The sequence below is a fragment of the Apteryx rowi genome, unplaced genomic scaffold, assembly GCF_003343035.1.
Source record: "Apteryx rowi isolate R43461 unplaced genomic scaffold, aptRow1 scaffold_255, whole genome shotgun sequence".
Lineage (NCBI taxonomy): Eukaryota > Metazoa > Chordata > Aves > Apterygiformes > Apterygidae > Apteryx > Apteryx rowi.
Genome location: NW_020448919.1, coordinates 249,760 through 273,586, shown reverse-complemented (window position 1 = coordinate 273,586; position 23,827 = coordinate 249,760). Strand labels below are relative to the sequence as shown.

Sequence of the window (23,827 nt, the reverse complement as noted above, 5' to 3'; positions counted from 1 at the left end):
GTTTTGGGGAGTTCATTTTTACTTTGAGCCCATCTCTTTAAGGAATCCCTCAGCTGTTTGCAAGCTGCTTTTAGTTTCTCCTGTTACTCTCTTTTTAACTAGCTATTAACTATCTCTTTGTAATGCTGCTTTAGAAATTACGCACCAGAGTTGCAGAGACTTAGGGCTTTTTTTTTAAAAAAAAAAACAACTATTTTTATTGATACAGCATTACAGCCACTTTAAAACAAAGTATTGTTTTAAACACGACAATACCATACTGAATTTGAAATGATGACAAGCACTACAGCATAAAGGTCTCGGAAAGGAAAGCTACCCTGCAAACAAATCACCTACCATAGCCAGTGAGAACACATTTCTCTCTGCCAGGTTTCTACTGACCTCTGCCTTTATCTCCCCTGCTTTTTCTTTTCCCCTTGATCCTTTTCAGCAATTCCTTCCTGATGTCAGTGTCAAGCTTTTACTCAATTCTAAGAAATACTGGATATGCTCAGCAGCTCTAAATAACTACCCAAGTATCATCACAGTGTCAAAGTGACTGCAGAGTGGTACTTTCTTACCTGATAAGTTCGCTTCATGTGTGTAGTCTTTACTTGTGTATTAAAATGATAAAAGTACAAGTAGCAATTTATTGTTGCAATAGCCGTACAGTACTTCAAAACAGTTATCGCCTTGAGGAAAAGAAGCTGGACACTCCAAATTGTGTCCTGCTAGCAAAACTGTTAATGAACGTCCTGATTCTTCAAATATTCAATATCAAGTTCACTGGTCACATTAAATTTTGTAATTGTGAAGCATCAGCAGCAACAGAGTGGCTTGGTACTTCAGTGATACTATAAAATAAACATTACATAAATTTTTGCAAGTCCAGTCCTCAAATTCCAGAAACAGAACCTTCATTATTAGTGACTGTTTACAATGGAAAATGAAATCAGCTTCTCCAATGTCTAACTGCATTGACGATACAAGAATATCAAGATGCAGGAGAGTGACAGAAAAACTTGTGATGGAAAAACCTTGTTTCCTTTGTACATCGACTGAATTTGCTAAGAAGTAATGGAGAAATTAGCATGCAACACCACAATGCCATTTTTACAGAGACTTTCAGATAAAAAGGAATTTTAGACCTCTTCCATGAAGACATGATTCATTGCTCAGATGTCAATGACTACTCTGCCATTCCTGATGCTTCACAAATGCAGGATAAGACTGAACAACAGTTGGCTGAAGACTCATGGTAACAGAAAACTCAGCTTAAATGGATTCTTAACCATTTTGTGGATATAAAATAAATGATAATAGAATTCTAAGTCATTCTCTCTTATCCACATTTGTTCCTGTCAGCATGGTAGAGATAAGGGCAGCAATAATGTATTTCTGTTACCACTGATGACAGATAACATTAAAAATAGCAGCTGTCTTGAGTGAAAAAGGTCACTTTTTCCCCTAATTGTTGTGAGAAGTGACACAGATTGTTCACTAAAACTCCTATAACAATACTTTTGGCTATATATTTCAAAAAATATGTTCTTTTTTGCATAGCATCCCCTTGTGCAAATGAACTTGTTTTTATTAATCTTAAAACTGGCCAGTGAGTAGTGTACCTTTGAGAAAAATCAAGAGGAAAAATTTATTAATTATTAGAAATCATTCAATTTCATTTCCCATTAAATGAGTCCTGAATATAGCATTATTTCCTCCTAAGTCAATGAACCTTTGTTTCATAATAGGTTACTGGGTTAATATATTTTTACATTCACTCAGTAAGCAATGATTCTGGAACAGGGACTGGTGTTTTTTTCTTTTGCAGGCCCTCCAGTTAATGTCACATGCAACATATTTATAAACAGCTTTGGATCCATTGCAGAGACAACCATGGTAAGATATTTTACCTCAAACAACATTTAAAGTTCAAGTTAAAGAAAATTCAAAGAGCTCAAAAGTTAGGGCTTCTCTTCACTCGGAACTAAACAGAGAAGGAAATCCTTTTCTGCCACACCTATAAGCAGAGAGTGAGAACATTTAATTTGGCAATTTATTTTTCTAACAGAAAATACATTGCCATACTAATGAATACACCAGTAAAAATAAAGGCAAGATTTTTTATTTCTCCCTGAGTTTTATTTGATAGTTGTACTGAATTCATTATTTTCAGTTAGAAAGGTATTAGTGTTCTATAGTATTCCAGCTCTCCAAACTCAAAAATGTCAATTTATTACGTCACTTTGTTAACAGTATTTATAATTTCATTGTATATAGTGCAGATAGGACTTTTTTCATAAAGTTTACATGCCAATCTCCACAGAGCTAATGCATACAAACAATACAATAACTAAAATGGAAGTCTGGTGGTGTATAAAATTTCACTATGAATTCTCAGACGGGGTAAATTTAAGTGGATTGCACACTTTTTTTAAGCTATACCTATAATTTCGCTATTAAAGGGGAAAGTCAAAAGATAGAGTACAAAAAGACTGGAGATTTTAAAGAAATAAGGAGAAAGAGAGGTCAAAGTCCAAAGACAGTAAAACTAAATATTGAGCTCTGAACCAACAAAGATAACTTGGGCAATCTTATTTAACAGATAAACCATATCTGTTAATACAATAAGGAATCTGAATATCTTGGAGCACTGAGTTGCTCATTACAGTTTCATAAGAGAGGAGATATAGGCATCCCTTCTCCATACAAGTGCCTCACTTTTCTCTGGACAAAGTTTTAGTCTTAAAATAAGTAGTGCAAGTGATCAAGCTCCAGAGGTGTAAGACCATTAAGAGCCATGATGTATTACTTAGATGAGATAACATATTTTGAAAAAAGGCAACTAAACATGTTTGAAAGTAGTTATACAGTAATTTGGAGACAGGGAGGGTTAACATACAGAGAGAGGTGAAGGAAGAAGCTGTTGGACTCTGTAAGATCCAAATATAGTAAATGCTCAGAAATCCCAACAATTTCAGATATCAGGATACATAGTTGGAATGACAGAACACAGATGAACTAAAAATGATTGGTATAGTCAAGAAAGAAGATAAAGGAATAATACTGAGCAAAAGCCATCGTTATGAATTACTATTAGTAAGCGCAAAAATGAAACCTTTGAATGTAGCCAAGGACCTGTAGTTAGGAAATCTATAACATCAATTCAAAAAGTCAAATATTTAGCACCTCTGTCCCCAAAGTGATACTCATAGCTGCTTGATCTTTACAAATCTTGAAATGTTGTGGTAGATGCTACTAGGAGAGGCATACAATTCTTTCCAGGTAGAAAACTGATTTAATTTAGTATTTCAGCTTGGGTTCCTTGCCAGATTGCAAATCCCAAACAGATTGACAGAGCATTCAAGGAGATTTACTCAGGTTTGATCAGAGGATTAATACCCACATGATTAGAATAGTGCTCTACAGCAGCTACTTTTTAAATGACTGAATGGATGAATCTGGAGCAAAGCAGAAGACAGACCACAGGGTCAGTAAAGTGGAAAGATCCAGCAATTAAATCACTATATAAAGGAAGTTTGGCAAACTGAAGTTGCTACTACATAAAAATTGTCATGGATTTGAAAATAAGGTACCTGAGTTCATGTCAAATGTGTTTTCTCAAAAGAAATTAGAAGCGTAAACCTTTCCTTCCAGTACAATTTAGCAGAGTAATCACTTTGTAAGTCCAGAGAACACTTCTTATATGTATTTACACTTAGTATTACAAAAGAATGACGGACTTAAGCAAACATTTGTAGAATATTTGTATTCTTCAGTATATTGCTCATCTTCTGTCTTTGTGTTCAGTAGTACTTTCAATCTGTAGAGCTAAAGGATTTCATTCTAAAAAACCAGGCCTGCAAGCTAAAAACATGAGCTCTAATCTGAGCTGTCAAACTGCACCTGGCCTTGGCAAGCCACTTACTTTTGACATCTGTACAACAAGTAGAATACTTATTTAACAGCTTAACAACATAATTTGGTAATTATAAAACCTTTTTGAAATCTCTACCCAATTGCTAGCAGAGTGCAAATGAAGCTGCCTTTGATCTTTAGGCTGAACATGAGCGGTTTTGTGAGTGGGTTTTAGTGCAGTATATGGACATCATACATAGTGGCTTGAAACCAGAAACCAGAATGAGGCAGGCTGGTTCAGTGCTCAGGGAGCACAGATCTCTGAAGAGAGTGTATCCAGATGTGAGCAAAACCAGAGCTTCTGGCACTGGCATTAGCAGCGTTTATGATGGAGGTAGGCGCTTATATCAGTTAACAGCTGGCTTGTTCATTTACTAGAAAATTCTGACCAATTCAGGCAGTAATTAAACAGATTCCTTCCTTTACGCATAAAATAGCTCACCCCTGGTCAGTCGGATCACAACTTGTATATCTTTTGTTGCTGTGATGTTTCCTCTACGCTACTGGGGTCTGGAAAATCACTTCCGCCCTGTAGGCGCCGCTCCTGGAGAACAAGAATTTGGTCGTAAATGAAACAAACATGAGCTGCCCGTCCCGTGGTGTAGTTTCATCACTTCCATTTTAGCCTTACCCTGAGATTATTTTACATTACAAAATAGTTATCTATTTATAAAGAAATTATATTTTGTTCTATGTTGCCTTGAAAATAGGCAAATAAAAACTGTTAAGATGTACTACAAACTATGTATCCCTGACTAGATTTCTTGAAAAAGAGTCTTCTCAGTAGGAAAGAACATTCAGTAAAGTAAAAGGGGTTTCTACATATAATGGGTGTCACTAAAGATAGAAATTTAACCTGATATGTAAAAAATAGTTCCAGGTAGCACTATGTTATAGAGAAAATACCAAAACATGGTCAGAATCATGGGACTTTTAACAGTATTTTATGCATTTCAAGTCTGGACAATTGAATACAACCTTGATGTTAGGACAAATGCTGACTTCATGGTATTGATATTCTCTTGTAACATATTCGCTGATATAGTTCAGATCAGACTTTTTGCTTATGATCAGCAGCTGTTGAATTCTCAAAGAATTAAATCTGGCTTTTTAAAACAACAAATACTCTCACATAGATAGGACTTTCTGTTGTGTATCTATCAAGTTTTACTTCCCCCCAGCACTGAAAATGAATGGTGTTTGAAAAGGCATGAAAATCTTTTTATTTCTGCATTGTTGAACAAAAGTCAATTCACTGCACTTCAGTATTTTACCAATTGTTATTTACTGTAATTCTTAAAATTCAGGTACCCATGTCCTGATATTTATTCTAAATCATTATACATTGAACAAGTTATTAAAACAACTTATTAGACTCAAAAAGAATTTTTATATTGATCTTTTTTTTCCCCAAACTGACACAAGAGTTTAAGTAAGCAACATGCAAAACCAAACCTAGCCATTAACCTTGAAGAAAATCTGGGATTTAAAATTACCAGCTAAATAATAACGGGGTATGCATATGATGTATTAGTTTTAAAGAAGTCCTAGTATACCAACCCATGTCTTTCATTGCCATTGTAATTGTTATTGTCACCGTCAGTCTTTCTCTTTGATGAGCAAAATCTGGGCTCCCCCTGCTGTCTCAGTTACGCATAACACAGCAGACTGTCACAGAAGGACAATGGGTAAAAAACCCCAAGACTGGCTGCTAAACAGCCTGATACTAAATTTACATTACTGAACTTTATTGATCTCAGTCAGGAAGACCAGTGTGACACTGCTATGGGAACTCACAGTGTGCAGCAGGAATCAGCCTTCTGTCAAATGGATTCTCTTAGGCTCATCCACATCCATTTACTGTTGTGGAGTCTAAGATGTCTGGAAGGACAGACAAACCATTAAGTAGCTTAATTTGACTTACACCTTGTTAACCTCTTTAAATTGGTTCTTTTCTTTTTTTTCTTTTTTACTTCTTTATAATACAGGTTACAGTCATTTCATATTTCTTTTCTTTGTCTCAAAAGACAAATCAGATGGTTTATAGTGGGAAAAAGGCAAGTCACCTCTTGCTAGGAAGCTGTGATTCTACTGAATCTAGGAATTTTAAGCAATCATATAAGGATCCTAATTTATGACATCTATGCTCTGAGGAAGTAGAAAGAAGTAAATCAAATCATTTAAACTCTCTTTAAACAAAACTTTTAGAATCAGCATCACTTAGTGTCCAGTCTTGCCAGTCTTCCCTTATCATTGAGCCTAATGATAGTTCCAGATATGTATGTCTTGATGATAGTAACAAAGTGAGGAGTTGACCCTCACTGTCCTCTAGTCAAGCAACACTCTTATTGTTTTGCATTTAAAATGGAAAACTTAGGTCCAGTCTTTCAATTTTTACATGTTCCTACTTTTTTTACATAGGATTTTACAAGGATTTACATATCATAAATAATAGCAAGAGATTAAAGAAATCTGAAGGCTCAGAATAAAATGACCATAGTAATAATTTAACATCTAAAGTTATTAATTTAACATAAATAACAAAACAAGTTTCCTTTTACTGAAGATATATTTCATGCCTACAACTGTATGTTACCACATGCTAGATAGTTGATGTTAGTTCATTCCTACAACATGCAGTTAGTACAAAACTGGCTACACAATTTTTATAAACTGATGCAAGTTTGAGGTGAATTTTGCAATTTCTAAGCTCCCTCTCACTCCCTCTCTCTCTCTCACCTCAGTCCAACAAAGTTGGTTTTCTCAGTTTTAAAGGTCAGGAGCAACATTTTGATCCTAATTCAGAATTACAACAATATTTACTAAGTATGTATTAATATGCTTAGCATAATGCATGTGCTGAAAGTGCATTGAAAGAGACATGGAGAGACCTAATGGCAAATGACATCAATACAACCAATTATCATATTAAAAAGCATATGTCTATTATTTGTTCATGCCACATTTCTGCTGATGGGTATTTCTTGACTCAGCCTGCAAAGAGCTGTGTGTTATCCTGAATGTTGCTAGGAAGCAGGTGATATATCTTTCTGAGATCCTAGCAATAATGAGATTATCTTACATTTAAAAATAAAATGGGCTTTTAACCTACATTAACCCATTTTTAAGCCATCAYAGTTATTCTCCTTCAATGAGTCACAGTTCTTGAATTTTATTACCTTCATCTTTCTTCAAATGAGCACTTCTATTTATGTTCTATTCTATATAGTCTAGGTTGTCTTAAAATAGAGCACTTGAAAAGAGTATTCACCTGTATACATTGCAAAGCATAATGCTCAAGAGGTTCACCACACATTTTTCCTGAGTGAATCATTTAGATGATGGTCTCAAATATGATGAAATACATGCCTTCCCTGTAAAAACGTGCTGAATATGTCTGTGTAATGGATATAGGAGTTTGTTAACACTTAAAGTGACTGGCAGAAAAATCTACTTTGCGCAGTTTTTGTTTCAGATGAGCGAACCTGCAATAAGGGCCACCTTGCAGTTTTGAAATGATAAAAACATTGGAATCTGGCTTATTTAGCATGACCTGTGGTATCATGAACTTGCCTCTGCCATCCTGAGTCTAGGTCACGGAGTCAGGAGTAGACAGGAATCTTTCAAATTCTACTGGGTCAGCAGCTGTCCAGTTTGTTACACGACCAGATTAATCCAAGCAAATCCCCTTGCTGAACCAGTGTCCTAATCCAACAGCATCATATCGCCATCCCTGGATACAGCATATATTTTCCATATTACATACAAATTCTATGGAATGCAACCAAAGCATGCCTAAAAAAACCATTACAACACATACAACATAAGAATTAGCAAACAAAAAGCATCATTTGTTTTCAAATTAAAAGACCTATATCAATTAGTTTTATAAGCGGGAATGGGAAACATTGTTTTGTGCAGTTCTGCTGTGAAACTTTTAGCAAACACTAGGATAATCTTTTAGAAAGGGAGTTTGGAGGTCAGATATTGTGTGGTGGAAGGCATCAGGTATGACACTGGCCAGCACTATGCTTCATCACACTGTCGTGTTGTCAAAGAGGGAGAAGAAAATGTTAGATGAAGGTAGCACAGCCAAGTCACATCTGTTTCTGCAAGTTACAAGGCAGTAGTGAGATGTAACATGATACCAATTGCTTGCAGTAGCTGATCAAGGGTGTCTGCACATCTCTAATGGGTGTTGAGGGGAGAGGGTATTTTCAGGCACCCATGATGGCAGAGGGGTAGTTATGAGAATGCAGTTTGCCATGCATCACATGGGATTCCTGGCTACAAAACATTTCAAGGTCCTGAAAAAAAAGAATACAGAATATTCTGCAACCCCAGATGCACTACCTAACTCTCAGTATTGGGTAGAAGGTTGAGTTTAGAGATTAGGGTAGGGAAGATGCATAGAGATTGGAAATGGAAGCATAGCATGCAGTGGCACAGGACCAGTTTATTAAGAATGTGACCAGGTAGACTTGTGCAGCAAAACACGAGAGTCAAGTATCAGAGTTACAGAGATAAACTGTAGTAGAGAGAGCTGGAATGGCAGGCACCATGGTAGGATGGGTTGGATGAGGAGGATACACACACAGGAGGCTAGTACAGATACAGCATATAGAGGTTATCACATACCAATAACTGAATTTGGAATCAATTCTGGAATAATCTGGAAAAATCTGTTTCCTTACTAACACTGAAGATCATCCTCACCCAACAAGTTGGAAATGAGGAAGAATAGTCTCACTGCATTTATCTCCTGGCCTCTGGGAAGATTATGAGGATATATGCAATATTTCATAGCTTTTCCTATCATTTTCTTGCTGTGTTATATGATGAGAATATTCTTGTATTCTTTCCTGGCATCTATACCAGAGTTCTTGCTCAGGAAATAATTCCAGCCTTTTGGGTTCCTTATATGACTCCAAAAAAAGTAAACAAAAATCTGGCCAATTTTTCCTTTTTGTTTCCTTTGATGCTTTATAAATGATTCAGAAGAAAACTAATAGACAAAATTTGGGTTGGATCATTCCAGAATTAAGTTCCAGGAATTTGAGCAGCAAATGGGCTTTGCACTGAACAAAACATCTTTGACTGTTAAATTTGGTTTTATGTTTGTAATCTTTTCCTGACTAGCAGAAAGGTTAGAAGCATTGATTACAGAAAATGGCCAGAAGCTTGGCCTTTGGGGGAGTTGATGGTCTTTGCAGAGTTGATGGCATGTTTCTTCCCTGGACCTCGCAAGCCAGTGGTTTTTAAGCTGTTTTCAAAAGCAAGTCTCCAGGGTGTTATTAGGGAGCAGTAGTGTTCATTCCTTGGTTAGCAGAGTGTGATTTTGTTATCTGAAAAACAGGTTTGGTTAAACAGACAGTTTCCACATTTTTCGTATTTTTTAATGCCAGTATATTCAACATGGATATATAGAAAAATAGAAATATAAACCATGAATAGGGACACTTCATTAATAAGTGAACAAATAAGCTTGCCTTAATAGAGATAAACATTAGGTTAATCTTTCTTGGTTGTCACCACACAACATCAACATACCAACTCAAGCCCAAGTATTAGGTTTATTTTGGATAGCATTCTGTGGCCAACTTCTGTTGAAAGCTCAGAAAAAACAGCAAGACCTTGCTTTCAGGCCTCAAAGCCTGCCTTTTCTAGATGTCCTTTCAAAGATTTATGAAGACGCGAAATTTCCTTACTGAAAGGAATTTATTTCATAAAGTCAGCTTCTCTAGATTGACTGTGAAGTTACAGTCTAGAATAAATGATACTATAGTGATGAAAAGTTGCTTGAAAAAGTTCTGGATCTTTTTGCTGGCTTTTGATTAAAGTATTGTCATGAACAACACAAGTCAGTTCTTAGTATGCATTTTCAGTATTAATGGAAACCTAGAAGTGATGCAAGAACTCAAGAGGACTCTTCTGCATTGTAAGTGATGCATTGCGTCACTATATTCTGTGCATGAACAAGTCACAGGTATGAAACACAGTATCTACTACTAATACATAGTATCTACAATACTATAAGTATCTACAGAAAGTAGATCGTAAATACTTACAGTAAAGAAGTTCAAACCAGCATTTGCATTGAAAGCAGCCGTGTAATGGGTGCAAACAAAACAAAGGTGTGGTCCTTTCGCAAAAAGACATGCCTTTAAAACAGAATTTAGAAACATAATTTACCAGGAGGCTTTCACATTGAAATACTAATATGTCATTTCAGTTGCTGTGATTTGTAAACTGGATTCACTTTTGTGGTTGGGACCCACAGTTCATTTCAGGCTTCTTTGGAAGAGGATGAATTGCAATACATTTCATATTTATCCCAAAAAAGGCTCAGTGGTTGAGTCACAGCAAAGTTCTGTAATGTTTTGTTGCATTTGGAATTGAAATTCAATGGGATCTTTATGCAATAGGGAGAAGAAATATCTGAATAAGAAATAAAGACTGCTGGTTTCATTTAACTTTCTCCACTGATATAAAYAGATCTTTCAAACTATCTTAATACCCGGCTGTAAGGGGAAAATGCAACTAATTTCAGACCGTGAGATGCTGTCAAGGTTTCCAGACAAAATTTTTATTACTTAATACCAGCAGGCAAAAGGCAGTCTGTCAGGTATCTCAACGTGTGAGGATAGTGTTTCTAAAGAGTAAGCTATATGCAAAACTGAGCTCATGTAGAGAAGCTGCAGGTGAGACTAACATCAGGTTTTCTAAGCTCAAAGTGGACAGCTCTTGGCTGACCCTACTTTTGTGGTACCTGAAGATACAGCTCCATACCAACAAATAATTGAACAAAATCGTCTACAGATTTTTAAAAAAAGCAAACACCGACGGTCTCTGCTTCTTAAATTTTAGCAGGTCTTTGTCATTCAGTTTGTCCAAAGACTAAAACAAGATGCTTAAAAACTTTGGCATTCTTTGGTGATACATAAATCCATGAACAGATGTTTTCACTAATGAACATCAGCAACAGCAGAATGTTGATCATTGAATAAAATCTCCAAGGTTCTCCATGAAAAACAACCAATAGTTTATACCCCTTGCTGCCACACAAACTTGAAAAACATTTCACTACCTCTGGCCTAGTGCTGAAAACCAAGTGGCTGCATCCACTTGTTTGAGTTGGGCATCCCTGACACAGACCCACAACATCTCTCTTTGGCTGCCACCAGATGCACACAGTATCTCCTCACTGGACTGCCTAGTCCTGGAAGGAAGGTCAAATCAGGAATTCAACTATCTATACCAACTTCAGGCCTCAATTCCATAAATGTTTTAGAACATGTTAATCAGAGGTTGTTTCACAGAAAGTCTAGGGAATAGGCAGCAATGATAATTTCACACTTGCATGCTGAGTAATGTTTTCTTAAGTAAGGGAGACCTAGTTTAAAATCTTTTTACCTCATTTGAAGAGGTCTGCAGGTCTTTAAGTCTAGATCTGCAGCTGCTTTAGTACTCTAAGCATGAGAAAATTCTGATCTGGATCTCCAAATCCCTCCTATAATTGTTCTATTTTATCTAAAATAGACAAATATTTACTGAGATAAGGATTATAATCAGCTCTGAATTTCAGATGTTCCTTAATAGAATAATTTTCTCTTTCTCTTCAATCAATTTTAACAAATGTTTTTAAAAACTTTAGAAATCGCTTTGTTTAATACAGAAAGCTGGACAAGTTAATTAGAAGAGGCCAAAAGAAGCATCTCAAATTTTCCATTTCCCTGTAGTCACATACCATATTAGGAACAAAGGATTGGAAGGGACCTCCTGGATCATCAATGCAGATCCTTGCTGCAGCAGACAATTCTGCTTTATAGTCCCATTGATCACCTATTCAAATGCTCTTTAAAACCCAAATGTTTTCTTCAAATCTGAACTCTCATAAAAGGTTATTCCAGAACCTTTATCTCCCTTTTCCAAGACAGATTTGACTCAGCCTTTAGCCTAATTTTTACATCCTGCATTTACTACGCCCATGTGATCTTGCTCTAGTGATGCCAGAGGAAAGTCCATACCTCCTATCACCTTTTATCTATGTTTGCTTCCTTTTATTCTTCTTCCTCTGACTGGTCTTTTTGGCTTAATTTAAGTAAAAAAAAGTCTTACCGTATACAGGAGTGTATTATAAAAGCCTATGGCATTACTGCATTCCCTCCAGCATTTTCTTCCTTATTTTTATATTAGGAACAGTCTTTTTACTCTGTTTGCAGAGCACCTAGCAGGTCAGCTGCTGCTAAAAGTTCATACCCTGTGTATAGCAATTACAGCATTTCCCACACAGAGCTGTGAAGGTAACTAATTTGCAAGTTGAGATCCACTCAGATACTACAATACCAGGATCTGTGAAAATAAGATTATTTTTTAATTCCTGGATTATTAGTCAGTGATTAAAGGTGTTAAACCTTATTATTTAGAAGATCTTTGTGGTGTCACTACATAGCTCTGATCACATTGTATGAGGTATGCTGTTTATAAAGTTTTACACTTTGTTGTAATATACAAGAAGGTTAATTCCACAGAGGTTAGTATTGTGTGACACTCCAGACAATTCGTAAGGACACAGATACCAATGTAAAGGTTATTTATGTAAAAGAAAAAAAATCTCTCTCCGTATAGATATAGATACATATAGAAAGAGACCAGGCCAAAGGAAATCATTTTTCTGCCTCAGGATGTGTATTTAGCTAATGGAAATTAATCATCATATATGGGGATTTTGCCTTAATTCCCATTAACACTAATAGGAGTTAAGTCCATAAATCCCCATCTATCAATATAAGAATATAGCCCCAGGCCTTCATTTTTGCATGAACCTGTGATTTACTAAAATTCCATTTACAGAAACAAAAGCTACAGTAACTTTAGAATAACTGTAAAAAATAAACCTGAACTAAGAAAATAAAGGATTTTCAGATTGTCATCTTTGTTCCCAGTTTATGTTATTGATCCTAGTACAGGTACGCTGGAAAAACACTCCAGTACATACACTGTACATTAAGCATTATCTTTAAGATTCTTACCTTGCATAAGTTTGAGTTATTTTGACATCATTTTAAAATTTAGCTCTGCTCTCATGTCTTCATTTTATTTTGAATACTTAGTACTTCATTCATTCTTGGTGAGCATTTTTAATTACAATAGTCAAAGTAACCACTCAGCATGAAAAAGCAGTACATTCAAATTTTTTTATACTTCATACCCACACAGCAAAAATGTATCCTAAATCATATTCAAGAAGGTTGAAACCATTATATAATACTTCTAATTCAACAGTAAAATGATACAACTTATTAAGAGCCTGTAAGAATATTTTTTCTAGATAGTCCTAATACCTTTGTTTCTTTTCTAAATAGAATACACTATATGCTAACAAATATGGTTGTCACCACATTTGCCAATATGATCACAGCAAGGTGTGGGTTGATATGCATTTTCCCAGCTCCCCCTCCCTATATCATAACTGAAGTTACAATGATGGTGCCAGATCTTTTTTTTTTCCTAAATCCTCCTAAATTCTATTGCTAACTTACTCAGTGGTAAAACTCAGCCTCCCTGAGGCATTTTGGTTTCTCAACAGTGCAAAATAATCCTTATGATTTCAGAATCTGTCTCACTTAGTGTGTAGTCCTCAGCCGCCCCAGTCATATCATCCAGCACAGAAATCTTGGTTTTGTCCCTTCTGTCACTCCCAAAGCACTTTCCTTTGTCCCTTCAGTTAGTTAATTACATTTCCCGGAAAGCGCTACCCTATTGTCTAGATTCACCAGGCAAGTGTCTCTAGTCTACCCAGAGACTCTAACCTTCTTCCATTTCTCCAAATTACAGATAATCCCAGCTCACAGCCTCCTCTGCCCCTCTGCCTCTAGTGCTTCAGCTTGCGTAGGCCTTAGCTTTTTCAATTCCTTCCTTCCTGGCTTTCAACAGAGCGAGGTCAACAAGATTTAGCTCCCTCTGGCTACAGCCTTCTCCTTCGGTCAGACAGGTCCCAGCTGGCAAGCCTCTATGAAGCACTCTCAAATCCAAGTGGCAAATTTACTCCCATATCTTTTTTTTTTTTGCCCAGAAAAAACACCAAGCTGCATCTTCAAGGCTTTTCCTGACAGAGATTGTGAGCCCCTGCAATCAGATATTGATCGGACGCTCTATCACAATCATAAGGAGAGTGAAGGTGAACTAAAAAAAAGTGTTAATAGTGCAGATGGGTACTGAATACGGGTAACTTAGAAAAAGTGTTTACTATTTCTTCTTTTCCTATCTTTAGTGATAAAACATCAATCTTCAAAAGCACCTCTAGGAAATCTGAACTTATTCCCTTGCTTAAAAAAAAAAGTAGTCATTACATTGCTTGATCTTTGAGTTAATAGATTTCTTTCTGAGTCAATGGATTTTCAAAATGTAATTGTACTGGAACACATGAAAGCTAATTTATTGGATTAACAGGACTAGATAAAGATGAAGATTTCTAGTCTGCTTTCCATCTATAAGCACTCTGTGTGCTACAATATGTGGAATCTTTGACAGTCTTTTACTTGCAGTATCTTCTTTTAGAGATTTGAATTGAATGAGGGTTTAGTGACTTCTTGTAACTAAAGCAGCAGGATTTCTAGTATGATTGAAGGGGTACAATACCGAAGATTTCATGTTTCTAGGCAATCTTTATTAGCTCCCTATTTTGAAATGTGTTTTTCATTATTTATACGAACAATGCTATTAAGTGAAGATTACAAACCTGGCTACTCCATAAATTTAGAAAACTGAATGTATAAAGTATATACTACATACGCCTTGATCTGTAATAATACTTTCCAAGTATATATTTATACCTTATAGTGGTTAATTCTTTCAGTCATTTTGGATAATTTTATTGCAATATTTATACTAGACTTTATAATGTTGCAGGATTGTTTCCCAGATTAGCAAACTGGAGGTAAAATGTTTCAGAACTGTGCCTATGACTACCATTCTGGTATGACCGTTGAATTACAAACCAGGGTATTTGAGATCTATGAAAATAAGATTAGGATTGGCTCTTCAGTGGGCAGCCTCTACTTCCATCCTCTTCTTCAACCTGACAGAAACCCATGAAGTTGACATCTCTGCCCCAGCAATGAGTCCACTCTTTTCTTTCTTCCTTGCTACTAGTCTAGACACACATACACTGGTTCACAAAGGTAATTAATTAAAGAAAGAAGCAGGTTAGTAAATGGAGCTTGTGCCCTTTCAAGATATATTGAGACTGACTCAGTTCCCCAAGTGCATTTAATGTTTTTTGAGATAGCCTTAACGATCCCTAAGAGTTCCTTGAATATCTAGGCTGGTAGATGTATCATAGGATTGCAGTAGACCTGCATCTTTTTGAACCAGCACCTGAAAGCCAGGCAGCATATCTTCAGACATTTCAAATGCCACTAGATGACTTTGTGTAAACAAATGAATTAGACCCCTTCTCCCCAGTACTGGTTCAGTTCAACTCCATGTTAACTTCTATGCATTGCTGTGTCACCAGTGTAGCACCTCTAAAACAGTATGATTTACCTGAGACGCTTCTTGGTGTGTTTCATGCTGATAGATAAAATCAAAGACCACCAATATCTAATCAAGTTTGTTTAAAGTCAGAGATTGTGTTTTCCTTCCCACAGCCCATTTTAGCAAGAGGTAAACTTCTGAAGTTAGCAGGTGCTGCTCCTGAACTTAAGCTAGTTCAGCTTTACCTTTTTTTTTTTTCTCCCTATTGCAGACAATACAGTATTTAACGGCCAACAGAAGGAAACCTGCAGGGAAAGTTAGTATGGAATTCCTAAGTTCTTCTTTGATCTAATTAGGTTATATTTCCCTAAGGAGATGAAACAGAGGATGATTTCAAATATACACAACGCATTTTTAATAAAGATTTCTACTATTATTTCATTCAATCACTCATTGAAACCAAAGCCAAATTCCAAGTGCTAGCATATAAAATTTAACAACAACTTTAAAAAGTCACAGAATAGATATCATCAAAAAGTTATCTGAACAAAAGAAGCATTTCAGAAAAAAAATCAATTTTTCACTTTAGCCAGAAATACCTTTTGGTGTTAAAGCAAAGGCATCTTCAGGGACTCATCACTTGTCTGCAGAAAAAAAAATAGAATTTTTTGTTAACTGAGAATATGACGAAGATCAACAAAGACAGGTTTAGTGCATGATGTTTGTTCATGTAATGGTCGCATACATTTTCATACAATCCCTTACACTATTGCTTGAAAGTGAAAACAATGTAAAAGCCCCTGAGCTAAAGCTTAAAAAAGTCAATTAACTTGAACAAGTTGCAAAATGTGATTTTTGTGTAATGCAAAGGAGCTAAGAACATACAAGTTCCATGGAACTTATTAAGTTATGTTCAACCTGTAACTAATAACCAATCCATGACACTCAGTAACAGCTGTGGCAAAGCTTATTATACAGTATGTCAGTACCATGTTTAATTTTTTTTAGAGTAAACATCCTAGATGTTAACTAGGTGATTTGGCTTTTGATACAATGATTATTTGCGAGCACAGAAACTTAAATATGGCCATTGCTACTGACAATCAACCAGAAAGAAAAAAACAACCTAAAACTAACTAAACCAGTCCATTTTGCAATGTTTCCATCCTAAAAGCTAGGGAAGATAAGTAGATTTTGAAGCAAACTGTTGAATTCAACAGATTTTGAATGCTTTAAAAATAAGGAGAAGGGAGTCAAAAGCTAAAAACCAAGGATTCCTCACAGATATATTGCCTATAGCCTTCTTTTAAGTACAGGTTGAATGACAAACACTGAAAGTACTAATAAGCATCCTGAAATGACCCATACTTCTAGTAAAGAAAAGTCATGAACACATTTAACAAGAATAATGACAGAACAGATCCCATTTTCCAAACCATTAGCAGTGATGGTGGATGTGAAATTATTTAACCCAGCAGGAAAAAAAATAAAGCTATACTCATCTATCCCAAGCAGAATCTTAACCCCGGCCATAGCACTTTAGATTCCAAGGTCCTGAAAGCAGGTGAAAAACCTAATAGTGCTTTGTGCACAAATAATCTGTATACTTATTCAGTGAACTTTGCATTTTAATTTTGGAAGCTGAGACCTCTAATATTACAGGTAATAATTTCAAAGTCCTAGACATTTAGCTAGTTCTTCTCCAGCTAAATTTTAGTTCTATTGACTTCCATATGAGTATTGTTAAGTGATTTTGGAGYCAAACTTTACAAAGGAATTAAGCAAAACTTAAAACATAACTTGAACAAAACTATTCACAAATAACCCACCTAGACACTTAGTAGTTCTGAATATGTAAGCTCAACAAAAGCAAATCCAACAAAGAACAGCTCGGAAAGATTAAAAACATTAACAAATATCTTAAAATCTGACTTTATACGCCCATGGATAAAGAAAGCCAGAGATCTCCATCCACAAGCACAGCAATCTTTTCCAAACAGCTCAAATAATTTCCTGTCTCCCCATTTAAAGCTTCCTGAGATCAGAGGCAAGTCCACCCTCACTCAAATGCCCAAATCATCTGACCTGTCCTACTTACAGGAGGAGGGAAAAGTACCCACCATTTTCAAATTAGTTTAGGATTAGAGCTTTCATGCCAGAACTGAGAGGCTTTACTGCACAACCTCAGCCTGCAAGGGCTCAAATCTACAGATCCCAGTTGCCAAGGAAGTGCTTAGCAACCTATCTTGAGGCAGGACTAAGAAGGGAAGCTCTCCATCTGTGCTTGTAAAGGTCTGCCCTTATTCAGCAAGATTGTACAGGTCACAGGCTTAGAAAGAAAAAAAGACATTTCTTTTTTGAGTGAAATCCTGGGGTTCTGGAAAATTTAAAAAGTTGTTTCTTATTAAGAGAGTGATGAAGTATCATAGCTACTCCCAGACTCTCTATTTGGAATGTCTAATTCAAGAATAGGAGCAATTAGGTCATCCTCAGTTTTATCCACTGCCAAAATTAATTCTGGAATAAGAGTTTCCACCTATGGAATTACCCCAGGACAGATCATCAAGAAGGATTCAATGAGTCAGACAAACTCTTTATCACGAGTAACAGCGTATCTACATTGTTCCTTGTAAGGAATGCCCTACAGATATTCAGCACAGAAAAGCATGTTCTTAGGGATGTGTGGCATTAGTCAAATCTTGTTACTCTGACACAGATTTGGCATGTCAATTAAAGATAAGTATTCAGTGATTAATTTAAATCACAGATAATTTCTTTTTAGCAGTTATGCTAAATCTCTGGCAGATTAACAAATTACAGTTAATGGTGGAGCATGGAGTCCACTGCAAGTTTTTTTCACTCATTAATTGAACTGCCATACAGCCATAGATTGCTACTAGCCTTGCTACACTTCAGATCTGTAATAACGCAAAGATGTAATGCATAATATAGGACAACCCCATTACTTGGAGTTTTTTGCAATAATAAATCAAGCCAGTGAAAAGATCACCGATGTTTATTAGCACAATAAACAAAAGGATGAATCAATATCCTACCAACAGCCTAATTATTTGTGGCTTCTTCCCCAATCATTTTGTTTCTTTAAGACCAGTTCTCCAGAATCAAAGTACACATCAGCATTCGGGTATCTGAAACTTCTGCATAACTTGGCAAGACAGCAGTAAAAGTTTTTGCACTGGAAGCTGTGACTTCAGTAAAGAAGCAAAAAAAAAAGTTGTTGTTTTTTTTCTGTAGTAGAATCTGAGTAATGAATGATTTGTTAAGCTTCAGGAAGAGTTATTTCACTCAGAGAGACAGATCTAGTGCAGAGGAGAATGATCTAGAGCCATAGTTTTCCATCTTCTGGTGTTTTAGGGATATGCCGGAATAAACTTCAGGATGTCTGAAGTTATGTACCAGACTGAAGAAACAGTTTTTGTGAAGAAAAAGTATTTGTGTGATGGAATTCCCATTTCTGAAGTGGAATTATTCATTGCTACTGGAAATATTTCTACTGGGCAAGCATTTGGAATGGATTAACATACACCAAAAAACAACCATTAGCAAAATGTTTTTCATATGGTGGCACTGCTAAAAGAGATACATTCTACTTACAATATACTGAACATATTTAGTAAAATATTCTCCATTTTCACAAAACACTTTTAAGGATAAACATTTGCAGTAAATTAGACGCAGTGTGAACTCAGTACATGGTGTTACCCCTTTCTTTGCTAACAGTTATGAGAAAATACTGCACTTTAAAATGCAGGTATGTAAAAAAAATGGCAACTCAGGTAAGCTAATTCAGAAACCTCCCTTCTAGAGCATACAGTTCATCCTACAGGAAGAGGACATTTTGCAGTGAGAATCCCTCTTCTAGTTCTAACACTTTGTCCTTTCCCCAGTCCTAGAACTCCTGTAGAGAGCTCTCTTCCATGCTTTCTCAGCAGTGGAATGATTATCTGGTATTCATTCTTTTTAATTGGTTAAATGCATTCATAAGAGGAGGGTTTCTTCACTTGGCTTTGGTCTGCCCTGCTTTGCTTTTTTCCTCATTGGATCTTATTAAAATAAATAGAATTTTGAATGCCAAGAGCAATGAAATAAATACATGCTGGTAGAAACAAATGTACGTTGGTAGCACCCTTGGAAGCATTCTCACTTTCTCATACTTCAAGGAACTGAATTGTTTAGTTGTGCTTGGTTGTGCTTAATGGTTACAACTGTATATATTGCCTTTTAAAACTGGAGTGCATATCAAAGAAGGAAATGAATATGTAAGCAACACTTGAAGGCTCAGTCCTTGTGGGAATTCTGGCTAACAAAATCCAAATGCTTTGGAAAATGCTTCTTCTGTTTTGCACCTAACTATTTCACTAGCTGGTCTGAAGAGAACAGAGTCTTGGCTCCCTCCCCATACTGATCTCCTACTGAAAGCCATATTACTGCTATCAGCACTTTGCACATTCTCTCTATACTGTTTGATAGCTGGGTAGCTGCAAAAGCCTTTACCACAAGTTAGCCTTCTTTTTCAGGAAGTTAATGACAGTTACTGAAAAGTCAGGGTCTGAGAGTATAGCATTTTCTTTCACTCAAGACAATTCTTAGTTGAAGCTTACACAAAATTAAAGGAAATTAATTCACCACAGTCAGTTAAACTGAGAAAACTTCCACACGCTCTTGTGAAAAGCATTAAAGATTGCTTTATCTAAACACAGTATCTGCCTGCATGGGAAATACTGCCCATTTTCTTTTGTGATTGTAATTGAATAAACTTATATGATTAGCTATAATGTGGACTCTTCCTGTGCTTCTATAGAAAGCACAGGACTGCTTCTGATGTGCAGAGTTCAGATGTGTATATAAACTGTGTATATAAAGCTTGGAATTTGAATTTAAGGAGGAACCTTCGGCTTAAATCTAAGATTTCAGTAAGATTACATGACCAGGAAGCCATGGCAAATGTATTCATCAAACATGGCAGTGAATAGTAGAGATTCAGAAATACTTGACAGAACAAGTTAAGTGCATTTCTTTGACTGTTCATATATTCTGTACCACACTGCTGCCAACTCAACAACTTCAGTATGAAATGCCACTGCTTTAATTTTATCAGCTATACATAGTTATGTTTTGTGGCAAGCAAGAATGACTCACAGTGAGAAGACTTGAGGCGGTTTTCAGCATGTAAACACTTCCTGTCTAATGGACAGGTGAAGAAGGAAAAATCTCCATCCTAAAGGTGCAACAGTTTGGTGAAAATGCTGTTCCTTTCCATAGCTCTCAGTTGCAGCTGGCAGGATGACTGCAGAGCCCTTAATTGTTCCCTCTTTTCTATTCAATACATTTTGTTCCCAAACTGCAATGAACATTAATTAATTAGATAAATCAGCATACGGGACCTCCTGAGCCATCAAGACCACACTCTTCTACCACAGACACAATACATGCAATCCCTGTTGCTTCTTTATTTTAGAGAGCAGACAGTTTCACTTTCTATTAACTCACACCGAAAAGCTGTTCTGAAAGTTACTGCTCTCACAAGATCATACATTTAGGTCCAGCCTAAATTTACTTGTAATAAAGGATGTTCTTGTCCTTTGGCTTAAAAGATTTCCCCCTTTAGTATTTACCCTTCAATATATTTAGAGGCAGCAATCATGTCATCTCCTCATCTTTATACCAGCTTAAAGAAATCAAGATTTTTCTTTCTCCTGTCCTAGAACTAGCTAGCTCGCTGCTCATTCTTTTCTGCGCCGCCTTCTACACATTCTTTTTTTGGAATATGCATGACTCCAGATGACGCCTCACCATAAATAATCTCTAATCAAGGCATTCCAAATATTAAGCATAAGAAAATACAAGGAAATCCTTCAGATTTTATAGAAGCTATATTTACATTTCTCAGATATCAGTGTGAATCTCAATGGTCTTCTACTCCGACTTTGTAATCATATTGGCTTGCCGTTTCATGCAAAATAACCTATAGATTTGAGGGACTTGCTTAAACTTACATTCTTGAGTTCCTATATTTAAGAAATTTCATCAGAGGCATATTGAAATCATTAGCTGAATAAGCTTTGGATCCAGTCTGAAATGCAAAGGAAAACCAAGGAAACTCCATCAATTTACTCAAAGCAATTAGGTTACCTAAAGTGTAGCCTTAGTGCTTAGGGCCAGTGAACAAATTTAAAATGGAAAGATGCTATTACCACAAAGTCCTAATCGGCCACAGGGCACCCTGTCTAATTATACTAATCAGAGCAGCAATAAAAAGCATGTCGAGTTTCATATTTTTCAGAGACTAAGACAGCAACTTTAGCAAATCTCACCAGTAATAATTAAATCTATTAATGTGTTCTGTAACATACTAGCTTTTCATGTATAGAAAGAGAAAGCAAACTTATGAGAGATGAAAACTAGGGCAATCTGTATCCATTAAGTTCCCAAATTATGCTGCTTTTGCATCAGTGTAACAAAATCAAAACCGTCCTTCAATTTTTGAAAAACTATCTATTGCTTTCCTAAAATAATAAAAATCAGTTATTTATAGCTGCAGCAAACTAGGAGAGCATACACTACAAGGGAAAAGCTCATACTACAAAATGAGAGGTAAAAAAGTTAACATTACGGTTTTTGGAGAGCAGACAGTTTCACTTTCCATTAAGTGGCATTGAAAAGCTTTTCTGAAATTTACTGCTCTCACAAGAACATACATTTAGTTCCAGCCCATAGCAGTAGCAATCTTAGTAATATACTGGACTGTGCAGCATTCATCTGGCTCAGAAAATAAATATTTTCTGTTTTCCTTTCCATGTTATATACCAGTTGTGAAATTATTTTTAAGTCTAGCATTCTTTCTCAGAGTATTACATCAAAATTAAAATAATAAAAGCTGAAATTGCTAAGGGCTAATAATTAGCCTGTTGCAAGCATCCTATTTAACAAATTATATCAAGATTAAAAAGTCAAAGTATATTGAAGATAAAAGTAATATTTTGAAGTATTTTTGAAGAATAAAGGCCAAAGATGTTTTTCATTTAACCAAGAAACAAAATGGTAAAAGGAAGCAATACATGCGTTACAGCATTTCTGTACAGGCTTGGGTGCTGAGGAGGTTATGCTGAAATATGAAGCCACATCAGATACAGAATCATATGGAACAACCAGCACCACTCTCTGAAGCCTCCACTGATACGGAGTATCTTATAGCATTTTTTGCATGTTTTTTTTCRGAGCAGGGTGGTAAGGGAGAGGAACAGAAGAGGCGGAGGGATAAGAATACACACAGCTGTCTGACCAAGTACTCCCATTCCCTATGGGCTGATCCACAGCTTCAGTAAAACAAATAGCACACTATAGCTGTAAAATTATACTTAGTTTGAGGCAGCTCTTCAAGACATTGGTTACTTGTTTTAGGCAAAGATTCTCTTGCGTCTTATGACTTCCTTTCCTTACAATACTTAAATCATTTAACTCATTCCCTATTCCCCCGTGCCTCTAGTAGTCCTACTAGTCCTAGTTCTGCCTTCCTTTTACTGCAAGTCACCCTGGTAATCCTCATTGCTCACATCAACCTCCCCATGAAAATCCCTGTACATTACATCTGTGATAATTTCTTAGGGAATTATATTTAGCTTTTGTTTATAATGAAGTAAACTCCAATTCACTCCATTGTCTGCAAAAAGCTTTTCCAGGCTTATGTCAAATGGAATTGATAGCAACAGACATAGGTTATGGAGAGATCTAACCTTAACCTTTAGGAGGCTATTAGTCTGCACATGTGTATAACCCACAGATATGGGGCTTAGCTCTTGGTTGTTTTTCATGCACTTGCAATAAACGTAGCTACTAAAATTAGTAATGATCTTGTCCAACTGGTCTTTAAACTTTGCCTATAATTTTGCAGAAACTTCATAAACGTCTGCTTTCTATGCAATTTTTTATGAATTTCCCACAAACTCCTCCAGAATTTTTCAAGGCAGGTTTTTAATGTACATCGACTAAAAATGAATATTCTTCACAAGAATAATATTTCACACAATGCTATTAAAATTGCTTTTAGAAGTGTTCTTGGCAAGTCCAGAAGATTGCATGTTAGAATTCTGCAGTGAGCTAACACTAAACAAAGCAAGTATCATTTGACTACATTATGCATAGGACAAATCTAAATTTCGCTCAGATGGATAGATTAGTAAAAATTATAATGGCATTTGGAACTGAAACAGGTGAAATTCTGGAAGATTATTTATTTATTCATGAAAATGTGATTCTTTGGTTCAAATGACAGCATTCAAAAATGGTGAGAGTAGGTGACCTGCAATATTCAAATGGAGGCCTTATTTTGGAAATCTGCATTTATATTTCTATCGCTGGGATCTGGAAGGATTTCACATACAATGCATATGCACAAACATCCCCACAGATGATTACTATAAAATTGWTGCAA

The 23,827-nt window shown here is 36.0% G+C and overlaps 1 protein-coding gene across 2 annotated transcripts in view; it reads left to right on the top strand.

Moving 5' to 3' along the window:
* GLRA3 (glycine receptor alpha 3) overlaps positions 1-23,827 on the top strand; it is a 100,520-nt gene that overhangs the window by 29,833 nt on the left and 46,860 nt on the right. For both annotated transcript variants that reach the window (XM_026067223.1, XM_026067222.1), the window contains one exon: positions 1,811-1,878. In XM_026067223.1, the coding sequence (XP_025923008.1) occupies positions 1,811-1,878 (68 nt within the window). The remainder of the gene's footprint in view (positions 1-1,810; positions 1,879-23,827) is intronic.